Genomic DNA, 17,884 nt, shown 5'->3' with positions numbered 1-17,884 from the left:
CAGAATGACCCCTGCTACTCCTATTTGGGCTCAAGTCCTAACTATTTACCTACCACATGTTCTTCTTCCTTCAAGGCCAACCGCAACATTGTGACCTATGACCCCATGGATGAAATCCAGATTGCTGAGATCAACTCCCAGGTGCGGAGGTACCTGGAAGGGACACTGGACGAAATTGACGTAAGGAGCCCGTTTATAGGACACCATGCTCAGTTGGCTTGGGCCTCCCTGTCCTAGGCACACCTACTATGTGCTCTGCTGGCTTTGGAACCTGACACTAAATGGATGTAGTGGGCTGGGGATGTCATGCTGGACCCCTTCAACCCATCATAGCCTCAGCTTCAGTGTTGAGGGTTTCAAGGCTATGGGGCTCCACAGAGTGTGCTCTTAAACACACAATGTACGGGAGGTGGTCTGTCTCAGGGGTGTAAGCATAGGCCCTGGAGCCAGGCTGCCTGGATGGAATTCCGGCTCAGCTATCTCCTGCCTAAATGACTGTCAGATACTTCAGTGGCTCCATGTGCATAGTGAGGAGGGAAACTGAGCTGTGATTAACTGAGCTGCTGCCCCTCAGGTGCTTGCCAGTGCCTGGTGAAATGAAATTGATAAAGCATGGCAGTAAGACTGGTTGTCTACAAGGAGGACTCCCAGGGCCCATGTTGGAAAGGGCCAAGGAGGAGAAACAGCAGATACACAAGGAAGGGCTCTCGGAGGAAAATACATCCTGTTCTTACAGTGCAGGCCATCAAACCCTCACCAGGGAGCCACATAGGCCCCTACCTTTCCCTGCTCCCCAGCTGTTAGTGTTGGCAGTTTGCAAGAGGCAGGTCTGGGACATCTGAGGGTTGGGCTCTTATGGCTTTCTCAGCAGGGCCATTCTTATATTTTTTCTTTCTTTCTTTGTTTTGTTTTGGTACTGGGTATTGAACCTAGGGATACTTTACCACTGAGCTGCATTCCCAGCCCCTTTTTCATTTTTTATTTTGAAACAGGGTCTCGCTAAGTTGCTGAGGCTGACCTCGACCCTGAGATCTTCCTGCCTCAGCCTGCAGATGTGTACCAGTATGCCTGGCAGGGACATTCTCAAACTAGCTTTTGAACAGGGGTAATGCCATAAGCATTAGTGCCAGGAGGGAAACTAGTGACCTTTCTCCAGCCACAGATGTGCCCACACCTAAATGTTTGTTAATGGGGTCCATCTGAAGATGGCAGGCTGAACCTTTTAGAAACAGGAGAGAGTTGATTAAATTTTATTAAAGTTTCTTTCTTAGAAAATGTTTTCAAGAACCAAATATCTCTGCTTAGATTTTATAGAGATCTTCACTTAGAAAAAGTGGTTTTTATAGATTTAGCAAATATTTAGTCTTAAAGCTATTAATCAGGTGTTTCTCTGATCTTGAGGAGGGCTTGACTACCACTTTACTGAGAGGCTGTTTGCAGATGACCCATTCTCAAAACAAGATGGTCTGAGTCAGCTAAGGGATCCAGATTTCTCTGCTAACATAACCACAGCTTAGGCCCTTGGTGTACCCATGATCTAACTTCTGCCTTGTTCACTTCCCTCCAGATAATCAACCTCAGACAGATCCAGGAGGTATTCAACCAGTTCAGGGTGGTTCTGAGGTGAGGGACTTCTTTATGGCCCCCCCATTCTCATTTCAGGCTACTATTTTCATTTCCTGTGGTCTGGGAACCTGCCTCCAAGAACATCCCCTTCTTTTTCCCATAAGAGGAGACAGAGCAGTGTTTGGGGATGCCCAGGTCCTGGATGGATGTTTATTGAGTTCATTATTTAAACAGGAAGTCTTATGGAGTGCTAGCCCTAAATGTGCCCAAATCAGGGATCATGAATCTTTCTCATACCCAACCTCAGGAGGCATTTATGGTTTATTTGGGTACAGGTATACCCACAGCCTGAGTAGCTCATACTGGCTGATGTCACAGAAGCTGGTCACATGATTCTGAGGGGCCTGTTCAAGATAGAACCTCTGAGTCAGCATGATCCCCGGTCAGGCTTAAAACCTTTATTAAGTGTCATCTTGGAGCAGATGCATTTGGTGCAAAGGGTGGCTTGTTCAGGTTTTGGAGCTGGATAATGCTATGTGAATTGTAGAGAGAAGATGAGCCCTTTTGTCTGCTTTGTGCTCTGGCTCATGATGATAGGGGTTACCCTTATCACATACATGGGATTTCATCCAAACAACCTCTAATCCCAGTACTTGGTTCATGCCTGAGCTTACTCAGCATAACCACTATATTCTCTCACTTTCTTTCCCAAGCCAACAGGAACAGGAAGTGGAGGCGGCCTTACGTAGGAAGTACACTCTTATAGACAAGAATGACTTTGCAACAATTTCTGCTGTCCAGAAGGTAAGCACAGTTACCTCTTGCTGAAAGTACTTACCTCCAACTTTCCATCTTCAGTCAAACCTTTACAGAAGCAGCAGGTATAGTGTATTAACCCAGAGCTAGGATTGCCACAGGGAAGTTAACACCAGAATATGCAAGAATAAACCACTTTTGCTTTGAAAATGACTTCTGTAAATTGGAGATAATTTATAGAAGTGGCTAATAATAAACAAGACCAATTCCTGGAATTAGGTTGGCAATAGGTGTTAAGATCCTCAGGAATGAGCTGGGCATGGTGGCACACATCTGTAATCACAGTGACTCAAGAGGCTGAGGCAGACAGATCTCAAATTTGAGACCAGCCTTAGCAACCTAGTGAAACCTGTCTTAAAATAAAATAAAATAAAATCGAAAAAGGACTGGAAATACAGCTCAGTGTTAACGGTGCCCAAGAGTTGTTTCCTAGTACCACCAAAAAAAAAAAAAAGAAGAAGAAGAAGAAGATCCTCCATCGCCATCTATCCTAGCTGGCGACCTAATGCTGGATTCACAAAATCTGACTATTCCAATAACTTAAGAAAATGATTAAAAAAAAGCACACAAACACACAGAAGTACTTTTCAAAATCCATGACATCTCTCCAACCTTAAGGGTCCTTCAAAATCCATGATGTCTCTCCAACCTTAAGGGTCCATGGAAAGAGAGAAAGCCACTGGAATTCTTTATATTTATCTAGGGGACACACAAGGGAAGGTTCCATGGAACAATCTATCCCCAAAAGGGCAAAGGGGTAGGATAACAAAGGAACAGTGAGTATAACTCAACCCCAGCAGGTGACGCCTACTCTTGGAGCCACACCTTGGTAATGCCCAAGTTACTGCAACCTGGCACCACCTTCCCAGACTGAAGGCAATAATTGTTCAGAACCCTGGTGCATCAGGACTTAAAGGTGTCTGCATCCAGGGCAGCTCCCAACAATCCTCAGGGATGGATTAGTCAGTGCCTTGATATGGAAAGTAAACATTCATCAGGGTGGTCAGGGACAGCCCTGTTGAGAACAGACTGGCATCAGCAGCAGCCAAGTCTTGGTTTATGGGGTGAACATACCCACCCCAAGCCTTGGGCCATATACACTTGTGTTGATGAGGGACCCAAACTTTCAGTCTAACCCAGACCCTTTGGCTCACCTTTCTGTTCAGGCAGGGCTTATTGATGTTAATGGCCACCTAGTAGGTGAGCCTGATGGACAAGGCTTTGGACTTGGAGTTGCCCCTTTCTCTACCAAACCTGGGAAGAAATCCAAGTCCAAGAAGACAGTCAAAGATCCGCCCAGGTGAGTGCTCTTCCTGCTCTTCTTGCTTAGTACCTGGCCTACTTGGTGGGTAAAAGCTGTGTCTTCCCCTACCCTTGTGTCTCAGTTACTGGGTAGTCACAATGGATATTACTGCTGTCAGTGCTAGTATATCCTTGAGGCTCAGGTTGGGACCAGTTTGGAACCAGCCATAATACAAGTGTCACCTCTAACCTTCACAGCAACCCTGAGAGGTGGAAATTAATATCTGTTTTACTAATGAAGAAACTGAGGCTCAAGAGGAGAATTCACTTCCCCATATCATACCATTGTGGAGTAATAAAGTTGGGGAGAGGATCTCAGCCAGCATACAGAGCTCTCTGGTACTTCCTGTGGTCCCCCCATCACCACTTCAACAGAGTACTTCCACTGTAAAAATCACTTAAGTCTCCAGTTCACCTTTCAGGCAAGACTCATTTGTATGTACAAGGTAGGAAAAGTGTTTAGGTCCACTTAATATGCTATGTCCAGGCTGGGCTGTGTAGCAGGAGACAGAGGTGCAGACTTCAGAGTGATGTCTGGCCTCACCTCCCACTCTGGGCTTCTTAGAACCTAGGAATCACCTTGAATAAGAGGTATGAGAACCCATCTATGTCTCTGTTTCCTCATCCTTAAAATGAGAATAATAAATAATAACATCAAAGTCATTGAGGGCATTGTGAAGATAAGTGAGTGAGTATAGTCCATGCACATGGGCCAATGTGGATTGTAGAAAAACGTCACATGTAGGACAGGAGTCATGTAGCAGAGGATGCCAATGACCCTGGTCACTACCTGCCCCTTTAGGAGAAGCAATCATGTCCCAGCTTTCTCTGTTCAGTAATCGGTACAATAACATGCATTAAGCTTGATTTTCTAAGCAACACTTGTTACAAGAGGAGGAGGAAATCTGGAGTGAGCCAGGGCCTGCTCTTGCCAGCAGAGTCCTGCTCAGATGTGCTGCTCCTAAAGGGAAGGCACATGAAGTGCCATCACTTGGAGAGGGAGGATGGCTATTTTTCTGGGAGCTGGTATGGGCACTGATGCAGGTGGGAAGCACAGACCAAGGACTGGTCAGAGCCACAGGGCAGACCTGTCCTGATTTGCCATTGGCCCACAGACAGGCCTGATGGGGTTTCTTCCCAGGGCATAGTGGTTTCTGAGAGCTTGCAGTCCGCCCCACAGGTCCACATGATTTGAAGCCCATGGAGAGTGTGTCAGTCAGCTTTCTGTCACTGGAGCAAAATATCTGAGATAAACACCTTAAACGAGGAGAGACTTATTTTGGCTTAAGGTTTCATTTCATGGTCACTTGGCCCCATTGTTCTGGGCCAGTGGTGAGGCAGAACATCCTGGCAGGGAGCATTGGCAGGACAGAGCTGCTTATATCATGGCTGTTGGGAAGCAAAGAATGAGAGACAGAGGAAGGGCTGGGGATAAATGTAGACCCTGAGAGGATGCCTCCAAGGACCTACTCCCTCCTAAGTTTTTAGCACCTCCCAATAGCTCAGTGAATTGTGAATCCATCAATAGATTAATCCTGTGATGAGGTTAGAGCCCTCAAGATCCAATCACCAGGGCTGGGGATGTGGCTCAAGTGGTAGCGCGCTCGACTGGCATGCGTGCGGCCTGGGTTCGATCCTCAGCACCACATACAAACAAAGATGTTGTGTCTGCCAAAAACTAAAAAATAAATATATATAAAAAATTTCTCTCTCTCTCTCTCTCTTAAAAAAAAAAAAAAAAAAAAAAAGATCCAATGACCTTCTGAAGGCCCCATCTCTGAGCATTGCTTTGAGGTGCTGGGGATTGAACCCAGGGCCTTGTGCATGCCAGACAAACATGAACATTGCTATCTTGGGAACAAAGCCTTCAACACTTGAGCTTTAGGGGGATATTACAGATCTAAACCATAAAAAAGACAACCTGTTCTTCCTAGGTGTGTCCTGCTGGGATTGCTGAGGGATCCTCATTCTGATAAAAGGAGAAAAATGCTCTCCTCCTCTTCCCCGTCTGCATGGCTTAGGGTCATACTGTTTGTCCTTGGGACATAATTAGGATAAGAGCTGGCGTGGCAGAATGCCTGCTTAGCATGCACAAGGTCCTGGGCTCTATCCAATGCCAACACCAAGAAGAAGGAAAAAAAAAAAAAAGGAGCTGAGTGAGGTGGATGCCTGGTGGAGTGAGGGCTGAGAAAGGTCACACCTCCATGCCTGACTTACCTTACTGCCCATGACTGAGCCCTGGGGTTTCTTTGCTTCTTCCTCCAGCTCATCAGCAAGAAAGGAAGGTGCTAGCAGCCCTGTGAGTGGCAAGGACCTAGATATGATTTCTACCTCCAAGACCCAGCTAGTCCCATCCTCTAAGGATGGGGATGTCAAAGACGTGCTTTCACGGGATCGGGAAACTTCCAGCATTGAGCCCCTTCCCTCAGACTCCCCGAAGGAAGAATCACGCCCACTCAGGTAATCATCTAAAGGACAACTCCTGGACCAGATAAACTCAAATCAGAATGTGATCCTCAATACATAGTGTCTTCAGATAAAAAAAGAAAAAGAAAAGCCAGATGTGGTGGCACATGCCTATAATCCCAGAGGCTGTGGAGACTGAGACAGGAGGATCGTGACTTCAAAGCCAGCCTCAGTAAAAGAGAGGTACTAAGCAACTCAGTGAGACCCTGTCTCTAAATAAAATATAAAATACAAAATAAGACTGGGGATGTGGCTCAGTGGTCGAGTGCCCCTGAATCCAATCCCTGGAACCAAAAAAAAGGGGGGTGGAGAGAGAAATAAAATAGGGAATACTGGCCCAGACTAGGAGCAAGTCCAGAAAGAAGAAATTTAGGCTGGACACAGTGGTGCACAACTGTAATTCCAGTGACTTGGGAGGGTGAGGCAGGAGGATCATAACTTTGAGGCTAGCCTCAGCAACTTAGCAAGTCCCTAAGTAACTTGGTGAGACCTTGTCTCTAAATAAAAAAGGGCTAGAGGTGTAACTCAGTGGTAAAGCACCCCTGGGTTAAATCCCCAGGACCAAAAAAGAAAGAAAGATTCAGCCTCAGGAGTCATCCAAGATACACAATTAAATCATTTCAGACTCTCCATGTAGCAATTATTTAAATAAAGTTAAATATCTTTTACATAAGTAATACATTCAAAATATACTAAATGTCAAGGTATAAGAGTATAACTTCTTCCTTTTCCTTCATTCACCTCCCTGGTGATTCAGTAATTGAGTTTTTAGGAATCTCTTCTAAGGAATAATTATCTCTTCTAGATAATATTCATGCAAATAAAGTTCATCGCATTATTAATTTAAAAAGCAAAAATAAAATGTGTTTGAAACACCTGCAGTAGGCCACATTAGGGAGAAGACATTAAATTATTTCTGTCTTTGGAGTGTTCAAGGATGTGCATGAAGAACTTTTTTCTCAGCCTATGCCCATTTCCAAACATTCCAAGAACTTGAAGAATTAGTAAATAACCATACACTGAGCACTCTCTTAATTCTACAGTTAGCATCTATATACTTATTTCATCTTGTGTCTAGCCCTCTTTTTTTTTTTTTGCAGTGCCAAGTAAGATGCCAATATCCATCTATTTCCCCCCACATCAACATTTCATCTTAAAACTAGAATTCTCAAAGAGTTTTTAATAGTATAAAAGATGCTTTGGTGAAAAAGATATAAAATTATATATACTGCATTGGCCTCAGCCATTTCAAAATATATAAAAGAAATCCCAAGAGACATATTGAGGTGTGGTTGCTAATAGGTAGTAAGTGGTTGTGTTGTCTGTTTCTTATCCTTAATTTCCTTAATTTCTGTGATAGGCATGCACTCTTGTGTGCTGAATAAAACAGAAATTAGGGAATGATTGCTACATAGTTTGGCTCCCATCTGGGGAAGGTGGTACCTAGAACTTTTGCCTCCTGCCTACAGAAGCCACAGGGAATAAATATGGAGTGCCTGGTACTTCTTAGGTAGCTGCCCAGTTTCTTACTTCTCCCTGGCCTCCCCCTTTGACCCTAGGCCTACCACCCCACCCTCCAAGCTGATGGCCTTTGAGGACTTTAAGAATGAGCGAGGAAGTGAGATCAACCGCATCTTCAAAGAAAACAAGTCCATCTTGAATGAGCGGAGGAAAAGGGCCAGCGAGACCACACAGCGCATCAATGTCATCAAGCGGGAGATTGACGTGACCAAGGAAGCGCTAAACTTCCAGAAGTCACTAAGGGAGAAGCAAGGTAAATGTGATGGGAAAGATGGCAGGGAAAATGGCTGTGGGGTCTTAGAGTTATCCCATGTCAAATGGGGCAACCTTGGGCACTAAAGGACAGATTGGGGAGGGATAGCAGAGGGCACTGGGATGGAGCCTTCACTCTTGGGTCATATGGCTTGGCTCTGGTCAGTTCCTTAGGGACCACAGAGTCTTTCCCTGTTGGCCAGTCTCTATCTGTCCCCATTACTGCATTATCTCAGGCAGATGGTAGGCCTTCCATCTGAAAAATGCTGCTGTCCATGAAGAATCTGGCCCTTGGTCCTGCAAAGGTGTCCTCAGGATATAGGTAGCTGGTGACCCCTTACAAGGTCCTTGGGTCTTGCTGGGGTCTCTTCACTGTCCTGGGGAGTCAGATTGCATCAAGGATGCTGGTAGGGACTATAGAAAACTGAGGAGGGAAATGAGAATGTGAATGCCAGAGGGCCAAGGAACTCACTGTCAGGAAAACCGTTCCCTATGCTGAACCCCTGACATCTGTGCTGGTTTGGCAGTCTTGTTTCCTAGGGCAGATGACATGTTGCCCAAAAATCAGAGGGTAGAAACCTCTGCATGGAGACAGTGCTTACCTGGTTGCCCTGACTCAGTGCCCTTGTCCCTGCCTACATCCTCACTGTGGCCAAGCTTGATTATGCAGAAGACTCATCTGCAAGCGACTATCAAGTGTGGATCCCCAGGCCCCCAGCCAGTGTTTCTGTACAGGAGATATAGAGCAGGGTCCAAACCCTGCATGTTAAAGAGTGACCACCCTGACTCTGAGAAGGGGTTCAGAGACCACCATTACTCACTTTCCTGGCTCCATCTCTTCATCTTCTTCCAGCTAAATTACAAACTGGTTTCACACCAGTTTTCGTGAGTGATCTCTTAATGTCACACGATTTATTCCTGCAGGCTAGATGAGTCATCTCACCATCAGGGAGTACACTTTACTTATTTATTTCTCAGAGAATAACTTTATTTTCAAAGTCTTGGAGCCAGTCCACTCATATCCCACAGACCAACCATGACATGCTATTCCAAAGGGCAGAGCCCTCCAAACACCTGGGAATCTGAAGGAATAGTGATGGTGACTCCAAACACTCCCTCACATAGAACCTCAGGAAGAGAACATGATGAAGGTCCTACAGGACCAGCAAACATTTCTTTGTTTCCTCTGCTTATACCTTTGAACATACAGCTCCTTATCATGTATTTGCACATTTAAAGTAAAATGCCTGCATGCTATACTGACAAATCATTTACTCCTAAGTGTACTTTTTAAAAAATTTTTTTACTTATTTGCTTTTAATTATAGGTGGACACAATACCTTTATTTTATTTTTATATGCTGCTGAGGATCGAACCCAGTGCCCCACACATGCTAGGCGAGCACTCAACCTCTGAGCCACAACTCCAGCCCCTCCTAAGTGTACTTTAAAATGGACATTTCAAAGGCTGAAATGAAGAAGAAATAAACAATATTTTTAAATATCTTTTGGGGCTGGGGTGGTAGCTCAGTGGTAGAGCACTTGCTTAGCATATGTGAGGCACTGGGTTTAATTCTCAGCACTGCATATAAATAAATAAAATAAAGGTCCATTGACAACTAAAGATATATATTTTTTTAAATCTTTTAAATTTTGGTATCAAAAAAAAAGTTTTTTTTCTCTTTCTTCCCCAAAGCAGTTTTACATCCGTTGTTATTAATAAGGGACCTTGTCCAAATGCCTTATGGTACTAGCCAGTGATGAAAGTTCACATACATCATTTGCAAGAAAAATAAGTATTTGGTTAATAGAAGAACTACTGAATATTTTTGGCCGATGAAGTTTAAATAAGCATGGTGCATGGGCCATCTCCTCTGCCCACCCCTTTCTTTCATCCTAAAATGATTTGCCAGCGTTTTTCCTTCTTTCTTGGATACCTGCCCCCACCCCCCCGCCAATGCCAGGTGGATGCCCTCTCATTCCCTGACCTACTCCATCCCTGCAGGTGAGTATGAGAACAAGGGGCTGATGATCATTGATGAAGAGGAATTCTTGCTGATCCTGAAGCTCAAAGACCTCAAGAAGCAGTATCGAAGCGAATACCAGGATCTGCGTGACCTCAGGGCTGAGATTCAGTACTGCCAACACCTGGTGGACCAGTGTCGCCACCGCCTGCTCATGGGTGCGCAACTTAGAAGGGTTAGGTAACTGCTCAAGGTTGGGAGGCTCAGTGTAAGGTCCCAACCCAAGTTCTGAAAATCAGAAGACCTCAGAGCTGCTTGCTGACCCAGGCAAGGCTGGGAGGGGCTTCAGGCATGTGGTTCCCAGGTCCTTGAGGGCTAGAGATGGAGATGAAGACAGGGTGAGACCCTGGAGCAGGAAGTGTATGAAACTGAGTCTGCATTGAGAACAAAATACCTTGGTGCATGCAGCCTTTACCTGCTTCCTCGGGGGCTCCCACACCTCACCTCAAAGTGCTATCTTCCACCTCCTCACAGAATTTGATATCTGGTACAATGAGTCCTTTGTCATCCCTGAGGATATGCAGGTAGCACTGAAGCTGGGCAGCAGTATCCGGCCAGGCATGGTGCCTGTCAGCAGGATTGTGTCTCTGGTGAGTACACAGCGTAGGGGCATGGTATGGCAATGACCGAACTGGGGAATGGCAGTGTCTGTACTCTCTGTGAATGTCAGTATGCAGGGCTCTATAGCTTCTTTCATGGCTGTCCCAGACAGGAGGCAGAGAGGTCTCTTCTCAGTTATTGAGGGATGGGGACAGAAAGAAACACCATTGTTTTTTTTTTATTTTTTAAATTTTTTATTTAAAAATATTTTTGTAGTTGTAGATGGACAGAATATATTTGTTTTGTTTATTTATTTTTTTATGTGGTGCTAAGGATCAAACCCAGTGCCTCACGCATGCTAGGCATGTGCTCTGCTACTGAGCTCCAGCTCCAGCCCAGAAACACCATTCTTATTACTGCCCTCTGGGGCGACTCATCCTGCCCAGGTGGCAGTTACAGGGGGTCTGTGAGGATGCTACAGGATTGTGAGATTCCTGGGTGGGGCTTTCAAACCCAGAAAGGGGACTCTCTTGATACCTACCACAGGCCCTGCCTGGGATGATTCTGACAATGCCAGGCTGAAGGAACTCTACTATATTGGGCCTCCTCCAGGGAGAAGATGACCAGGACAAATTTGCTCAGCTTCAGCAGACAGTGCTACCTGAGGGACCTGATGCCATCTCCTTCTACAATGCCAAAATCAAGACAGAACAGAAGGTAACATGTCTGTAGGAAGGGTGGGGGGTCTTCAGGGACCTCATTACTAGGGCACCCAAAATCACACTTCCTACTTTAGAGCTTCAGGGGAGGAATGGTGCCTACCCAGAGAGATCAGAGTTGCTCTCAGTCAAGAGTGTCTTCTGAAGCTGAAGACAGGGACAGGGCTAGACCATAGAAGGGTCCCACATACCATTGCCAGGCCTGGACATGGCTGAGCCATCCTGTGGGTGGTTCACAACTGAAGACAAGATCCAGGGATCCCCTGAGGCCACTCCCCTGAAGACCTCTCCAAGGGCAGGCCACTCTGTGCAAGTGGCAGAGGACAGAAGATCACACTCAGCCAATGCACAGATAGACATGGTCTCAGCCTTAGGTTGGGCCTGTGACTCTTCTTCCTGAGCAGGTTGGGCTGGAGCAGAGGATCTCCACTCTTCCAAGGCCCAGCCTCAAGCCAGAATGCCATGTACCCTTCTATGTCCAGAGGCAATTTGTATACATTGTGGCAGATGCACATGGGATCCCTACCCAAATGAGAACATTCTTTATATTTTTACAAACCAGGAGGCTGATCACTTGAGCCCAGGGATTCAAGGTCTGTATGGTCAACATAGCAAGACCCTGTCAAAAACAACAACAACAACAACAACAACAAAAAACCACAATATTTTTTATAGTTATTTATTTACGTTTTAATAGGTGATTCATTTGGGTGTTTTAAACTTTAAAAAAGCATAGGTGGGGGGTTGAGATTGTGGCTCAGTGGTAGAGCACTTGCCTCTCACACGTGAGCACTGGATTCAATTCTCAGCACCACATAAAAATAAATAAATAAGATAAAGATATTGTGTCTGTCTACAACTAAAAAAAAAAAAATATGGGTTGGAGGAGCTGGGCGCAGAGGCGCATGCCTGTAATCCCAGCATTTTGGGAGACTGAGACAGGAAGATCAAGAGGTCAAAGCCGGTCTCAGCAAAAGTGAGGCTCTAAGCAACTCAGTGAGACCCTGTCTCTAAATAAAATACAAAATGGGGCTGGGAATGTGGCTCAGTGGGTAAGCACTCCTGAGTTCAATCCCCAGTACCGAAAATGAAAAACAAGCATGGGGGTGCAGCTCAGTGGTAGAACACTTGCCTGGAAGTGCAAGGATGTGGGTTCAATTCCTAGCCCTGCAAAAAAATAATAATAATAGTAATAATTTTTAGCTGGATGTAGTGGTACATGCCAGCTACTTGGGAGACTGAGGAAGGAGGATCCCAAGTTTCGGGCCACCTTGGCAACTTAGTGAGACCCTGTCTCAAAATAAAAATAAATGTGAATGAGTGGTTAAGCACCCCTGGGTTTAATCCCCAATACTTCAAAAATTAAAAAATTTTAAAAATAAAAAATAATAATTAAAATAAAATAAAAACAGAAAGGGCCTGGAGTAGCTCAGTGGTAGGGCATTTGCCTAACATGCATGAATTCAATCCCCAGTACTGGAAAACAAACAAACAAAAACATGAAAATACAAGCACATCTTTTAAACTCCCATTGACTCTCTGACAGGAGAAACTTGCTTTTCCTATTTAGCAATACAAAAAAAAAGATCATTCCAGGTCAACCTATGAGGATGTATCAAATATTTTCTTTTAGTACTGGGATTTAACCCATGGGCATTCTACCATTGAGCTACATCTCCAATCCTTTTTATTTTTTGTTCAGACACAGTGTCTTACCAAGTTGCTGAGATTGGCCTTGAGCTTGCCGAGTCTGGTCTCAGCCTCTAAGTGACTGGGATTACAGGCATGTGCCACCGCGGCCAGCCTCAAAAGGTTTAACCCAACTCATATTAATGAACATTTAAGAGTTTACAGTTCTTTTTTTAATTTTTTTTTCACTTTATGGTGCTGGCAATTAAACCCAGGCCCTCTTTTTATTTTGTTTGTGATACTCTTTACTAATACAAGTATAGCTGAGCTCTTACAAATGTGGGTTTACACATATGTATGACTATACATGAAAAGCAATTTTGTAGAAGTGAATTTCTTGGTTAAAAGGTCATTTGTATTTTTGATGGGTCTGCCAAAATGCCTGCCTAGAGTTAAACCTCTCTGTACCCTTACATCAGCCTATAGGATGCTCACAATAAATGGTATACTATTTTTGCATTGTTTTCCAATCTGAAGGGTGAAAATTTTTCTCAGTGTTGCTTTGTGTTTCTTTTACTATAAGCGAATCTCTTTTAATGTTGAAGCACCATTTTGATTTTTTTAAATTTTTTTTTGCAAACTAATCACATTTTTGCTTGTTTTTCTTTTATTTATTTATTTTTTGCAATACTGGGGATTGAACTCAGGGTTTCACACATACTAGGTAAGCACTCTACCACTAAGCTACATCCCCAGCCCCTTTTGCTTGTTTTTCTATTGGTTGTAAGGTTTCTATTTATTCTTTTTTTTTAAAGCATGATAGTTGTACACAGTAGTTGGGTTTATTTTGACAATCATACCTGTATGGATTTTGATTATTGCATTCTAATTCCCATTCCCTGACCCTTCCCTCCCTTTTTTCCTCCTCCTTGTTTCCTTCCTGTACTCTACTGATCTTCCTTTAATCTTTAAGGTTTTAGAGTACTGGGGATTACACTCAGGAACACCTGACCACTAAGTCACATCCCCAGCCCTATAGTTGTTTAGCACCTCACTTTTGCTGAGGCTGGCTTTGAACCTGTGATCCTCCTGCCTCAGCCTCCCAAGATGTTGGGATTACAAGCTTATGCCACCATGCCAAGCTGTTTAGTTATTTTTTCTTTTTTAAAAAGAGAAAGAGAAAGAGAGAGAGAGAGAGAGAGAGAATTTTAATATTTATTTTTTAGTTTTTGGTGGACATCTTTTTTGTATGTGGTGCTGAGGATCGAACCCAGGCCACACGCATGCAAGGCAAGCGTGCTACCGCTTGAGCCACATCCCCAGGCCCCTGTTTAGTTATTTTTGATTGGTGCTTTCTACATATACATAAAGGTGGAATTACTGTGGTATATTTATATATGTAAATAACATGATTTTTGTTAAATCCATTCTATATTTTCTCCTTTCCTGTCCCTCCTCCCTCCATATGTCTTCCTATAACTCTACTGATATTCCCTATATTGTTATGATATCTGATCCCACTCCCTCCTCTTTTTTTCCCTTATTTTACTCTAGCTTCCACATAGGAGAGAAAACATTTAACCCTTGATTTTCTGATTCTAGCTTATTTCACTTAGAATGCCATTCTTCATTTTCATCCATTTATCAGCAGATGCTATAAACTTTATTCTTTTATTTCTTAATTGTAGGAATTTGTTATATATTAGATTAATTATATTTTTTTGTATGAATTGCAACTACTTTTTTCTATTTGTTGTTTGTCTTTTGACTTTACTTTTTTGTTATTTTTTATTGATTTTATTACATTGAGCATCTTATTTGAGCTGCCATAAAAAAATATATTACACTGGGTAATTTATAAAAAAGCCAGAAATTGTTCACAGATCTTAGGCTAAGAAGCCCAAGATCAAGGGTTCAGCAGTCTAAGTGTCTGGTGAGGGCTCTCTGCTTAAAGATGGCACCTTCTAGTGTGTGGCAACTTACATGGTAGAAAGGCAAAGGTCTAACAAACTCTCTCAGGCCTCTTAAAAGGGCACTAATCCCATCCATAAGATCAGCGTCTCCATGACTTAATCCCCTCCCAAAGGCTTCACCTCTTAATACCATCACCATGGTAGTTATATTTCAACACATGAATTTTGGAGTGACACCAACATTCAGCTCATAGCACAAGTTTTGTCTTTCTTAGCTTCTGGATTTGGTAGCTTGACTAGAAAGCCCTTCCTCCAATTGAGTTCATTCTTTCCATTAAGGTGACATCTTCACTGATGACTATGAGGAGCTGAAGCCCATTCAAAGAGGATTGAGTAAATGGGGGTTGTTATATGAAGGTCCCCCAGAGCTGCAATTCTCATCCTGTGTCATATACACAAATAACAGGGATTTTGTTAGGATGCAGGTTCTGATATAGTAAGTCCAGAATGGGACTTGAAATTCTGCATTTCTAATAAATTCTCAGATGATGCCCAGGATGCTAGACTAGGGCCACACTTTGAGTAGCATTCTTAGAGGGTCTGTCTTAGGATCTGCCTTTGTTAGGTTGCAGATGTTCTCTTCTGTTCTTAGTTCATTGAGTATTTTTTTTTCATCATGATTGGATATTGGGGTCATATTTTTTTGCATACTGCCTTCCTTTTCTCTCCATTAGATATATTTTAGGCATTCTCATTCTGTCCTCTCTCTCTCTTAAAAATCTCTCTTGTTTCTTCTAGCTCCTCATCTCTCTATGCTGTAATTGGGTAACTTCTTTAGATTCCTGTTCCAGTTTATTAATACCCTTCTCAGCTGTGTCTAATCAGCTATGTCTAAAAATTCTATTTGATTCTCCTTCAAATATACTTGGTCATGTGTTATAAACTCATTTCTTTTTTTTAAATTCTTTTTTTTTTTTTTTGGGTAGTTGTAGATGGACGGAATGCCTTTATTTATTTATTTTTTATGTGGTTCTAAGGATCAAACCCAGTGCCTCACACATGCCAGGCAAGCGCTTTGCCACTGAGCTATAGCCCCAGCCCACACCTTATTTCTTGCTCTTTAAAAATAATAACTTTTTTGATATATAATACCATATATTTCACCCTCAAAATTGTACAACTCAGTAGTTTTTAGTATCTTCACAAATATGTGCAACCACAGTGAATTTCAGAACATATCATGCTCTGCTTTTTCTTAACTCATAAATGTTTCAGTGTTCATGTCTTAAACAAGGACATTCTCTTAAATTATAATGATGTAATAATCAAAATCAGGAAAATAAACAGTAAAGCAATAATATTATTTAATCCAAAACCCATACTCAACTTTTTTGTGATACTGAAGGTTGAACCCAGAGCTTCACATATGTGAGGCAGACGCTCTCTATCTCTGAGTTATACCCCCAACCCTTTTATTTCGAGATAGAATCTCACTAAGTTGCCCAGGCTGGCCTCAACTTACAACCCTACTATCACAGCTTCCCAAGTAGCCAGGACTACAGATATATTTCACCACACTTGGCTATTTTTAATTTTTGACTATTCCAAAAATGTCCTTGACAACTATTCTCCCCTCTTCCTTTGGTCCAAGATCCAATCTAAGATTACATATTACATTTTGTTGCAATGTCTTCTCAAATCTAGAACAATTCCCCAGTCTTTCCTTCTATTTCATTATCTTGATATTTTTGAAAAATACAGGCCAGTGTTTGGTAAAATGTATCTCAACTTCAGTTATGTATTTTCAGCAAGTGTTAACAAAAATTATGTTTTTCTTGGTATATTGTATCAGGAGGCACATGAATTTGCTTTGTTCCATGACTTACTATTTTAGAATCTGCATCCTAATAAGACCCCTGTTATTTGGGTATATGACATAGGATATCCTGAGAATTGCAGCTCTGGGGGACCTCCATATAACAACCCCCATTTACTCAATCCTCTTTGAGCTTCAGCTCCTCATAGTCATCAGTGAAGATGTCACCTTAATGGAGAGAATGAACTGAACTGGAGGAAGGGCTTTCTAGTCAAGCTACCAAATCCAGAAGCTAAGAAAGACAAAATTTGTGCTATGAGCTGAATGTTGGTGTCACTCCAAAATTCATGTATTGAAATATAACTACCATGATGATGGTATTAAGAGGTGAAGCCTTTGGGAGGGGATTAAGTCATGGTGACTAATTTTGGTCAACTGGTTGAGGTCATCCTGAATATATAAGAGGATAATATATCAATGACTTTGGAGAAAGAGCTTCAAAAATTTTATTGCTTTATGTAAAATTAACTTTCTTTAACTAGCATAAGTTATTTCAAGATCATAGAAAATATGAATAAAAACAATTTGCATGAGTTTCTCTCTTGATATCGTAGATAAATTTTGCATTTTCTTTTTTTTTTGGTGGGGAGGGGACACTTTTATGTTTGTTTGTTTGTTTTGGGTACTGGGGATTTAACTGAGGCGTTCTACCACTAAGCTACATCCCCAGCTCTTTTTAAAATTTCTTTCTTTCCTTCTTTCTTTCTCGTCTTGTCTCGTCTCGTCTCTTCTCTTTTCTTTTCTTACCAGGGATTGAACTCAGGAACACTTGACCACTGAGCCACATCCCCAGCCCTATTTTGTATTTTATTTAGAGACAGGGTCTCACTGAGTTGTTTAGCCCCTCACCGTTGCTGAGGCTGGTATGAGCCACCACACCTTGCTCATTTTTTATTTTTTATTTTGAGGCAGGGTCTTGCTAAGTTGCTGAAGCTGGCTTTGAACTTTTGATCCTCTGCCTCAGCTTCCTGAGTTGCTGGGATTACAGGAATGCACCACCGTGCCCAGCTCAAACATTGCTCTTTTATTATTTTCTTTCAAACTTTCAAAAAAAATTAAATTCTAAATCATTAAATAGAGGAACCATGTGTTTCTACAGGTCAAACTTCTATTCCACTATCTCTAGGAGAACTCTTCGTATTGGCCATTTTTATGTAACTGAACCAGTTATACTGCATATATATATAGTTATATAGTTATGTAGTAAATATAGCTATATAGTAACTATATAGTTTTATAAATATAGTAACTATACTATAGT

General features: G+C 42.6%; 1 protein-coding gene across 7 annotated transcripts in view; it reads left to right on the top strand.

The window, feature by feature from the left end:
• Positions 1–17,884, top strand: part of Kif9 (kinesin family member 9) — a 65,503-nt gene that overhangs the window by 37,555 nt on the left and 10,064 nt on the right. For 4 of the 7 annotated variants that reach the window (XM_058576706.1, XM_058576708.1, XM_058576707.1 and 1 more), the window contains 10 exons: positions 76–180; positions 1,568–1,623; positions 2,280–2,370; positions 3,549–3,682; positions 5,950–6,144; positions 7,710–7,924; positions 9,928–10,104; positions 10,421–10,536; positions 11,099–11,203; positions 11,768–14,560. In XM_058576706.1, the coding sequence (XP_058432689.1) occupies positions 76–180; positions 1,568–1,623; positions 2,280–2,370; positions 3,549–3,682; positions 5,950–6,144; positions 7,710–7,924; positions 9,928–10,104; positions 10,421–10,536; positions 11,099–11,203; positions 11,768–11,899 (1,326 nt within the window). In that variant the 3' untranslated portion in view covers positions 11,900–14,560. Of the gene's footprint in view, positions 1–75; positions 181–1,567; positions 1,624–2,279; positions 2,371–3,548; positions 3,683–5,949; positions 6,145–7,709; positions 7,925–9,927; positions 10,105–10,420; positions 10,537–11,098; positions 11,204–11,767; positions 14,563–17,884 lie in introns of those variants that run through there. The other 3 variants (XM_046437163.2, XM_046437164.2, XM_058576709.1) reach the window with 2 other exon arrangements.

Source organism: Marmota monax, unplaced genomic scaffold (genome assembly GCF_021218885.2).
Source record: "Marmota monax isolate L192 unplaced genomic scaffold, Marmota_monax_Labrador192_F-V1.1 WCK01_AAM20220418_F8-fsc00021, whole genome shotgun sequence".
Lineage (NCBI taxonomy): Eukaryota > Metazoa > Chordata > Mammalia > Rodentia > Sciuridae > Marmota > Marmota monax.
The sequence above is the reverse complement of the archived record's forward strand: the minus strand, read 5'-3'. Positions and strand labels throughout refer to the sequence as shown.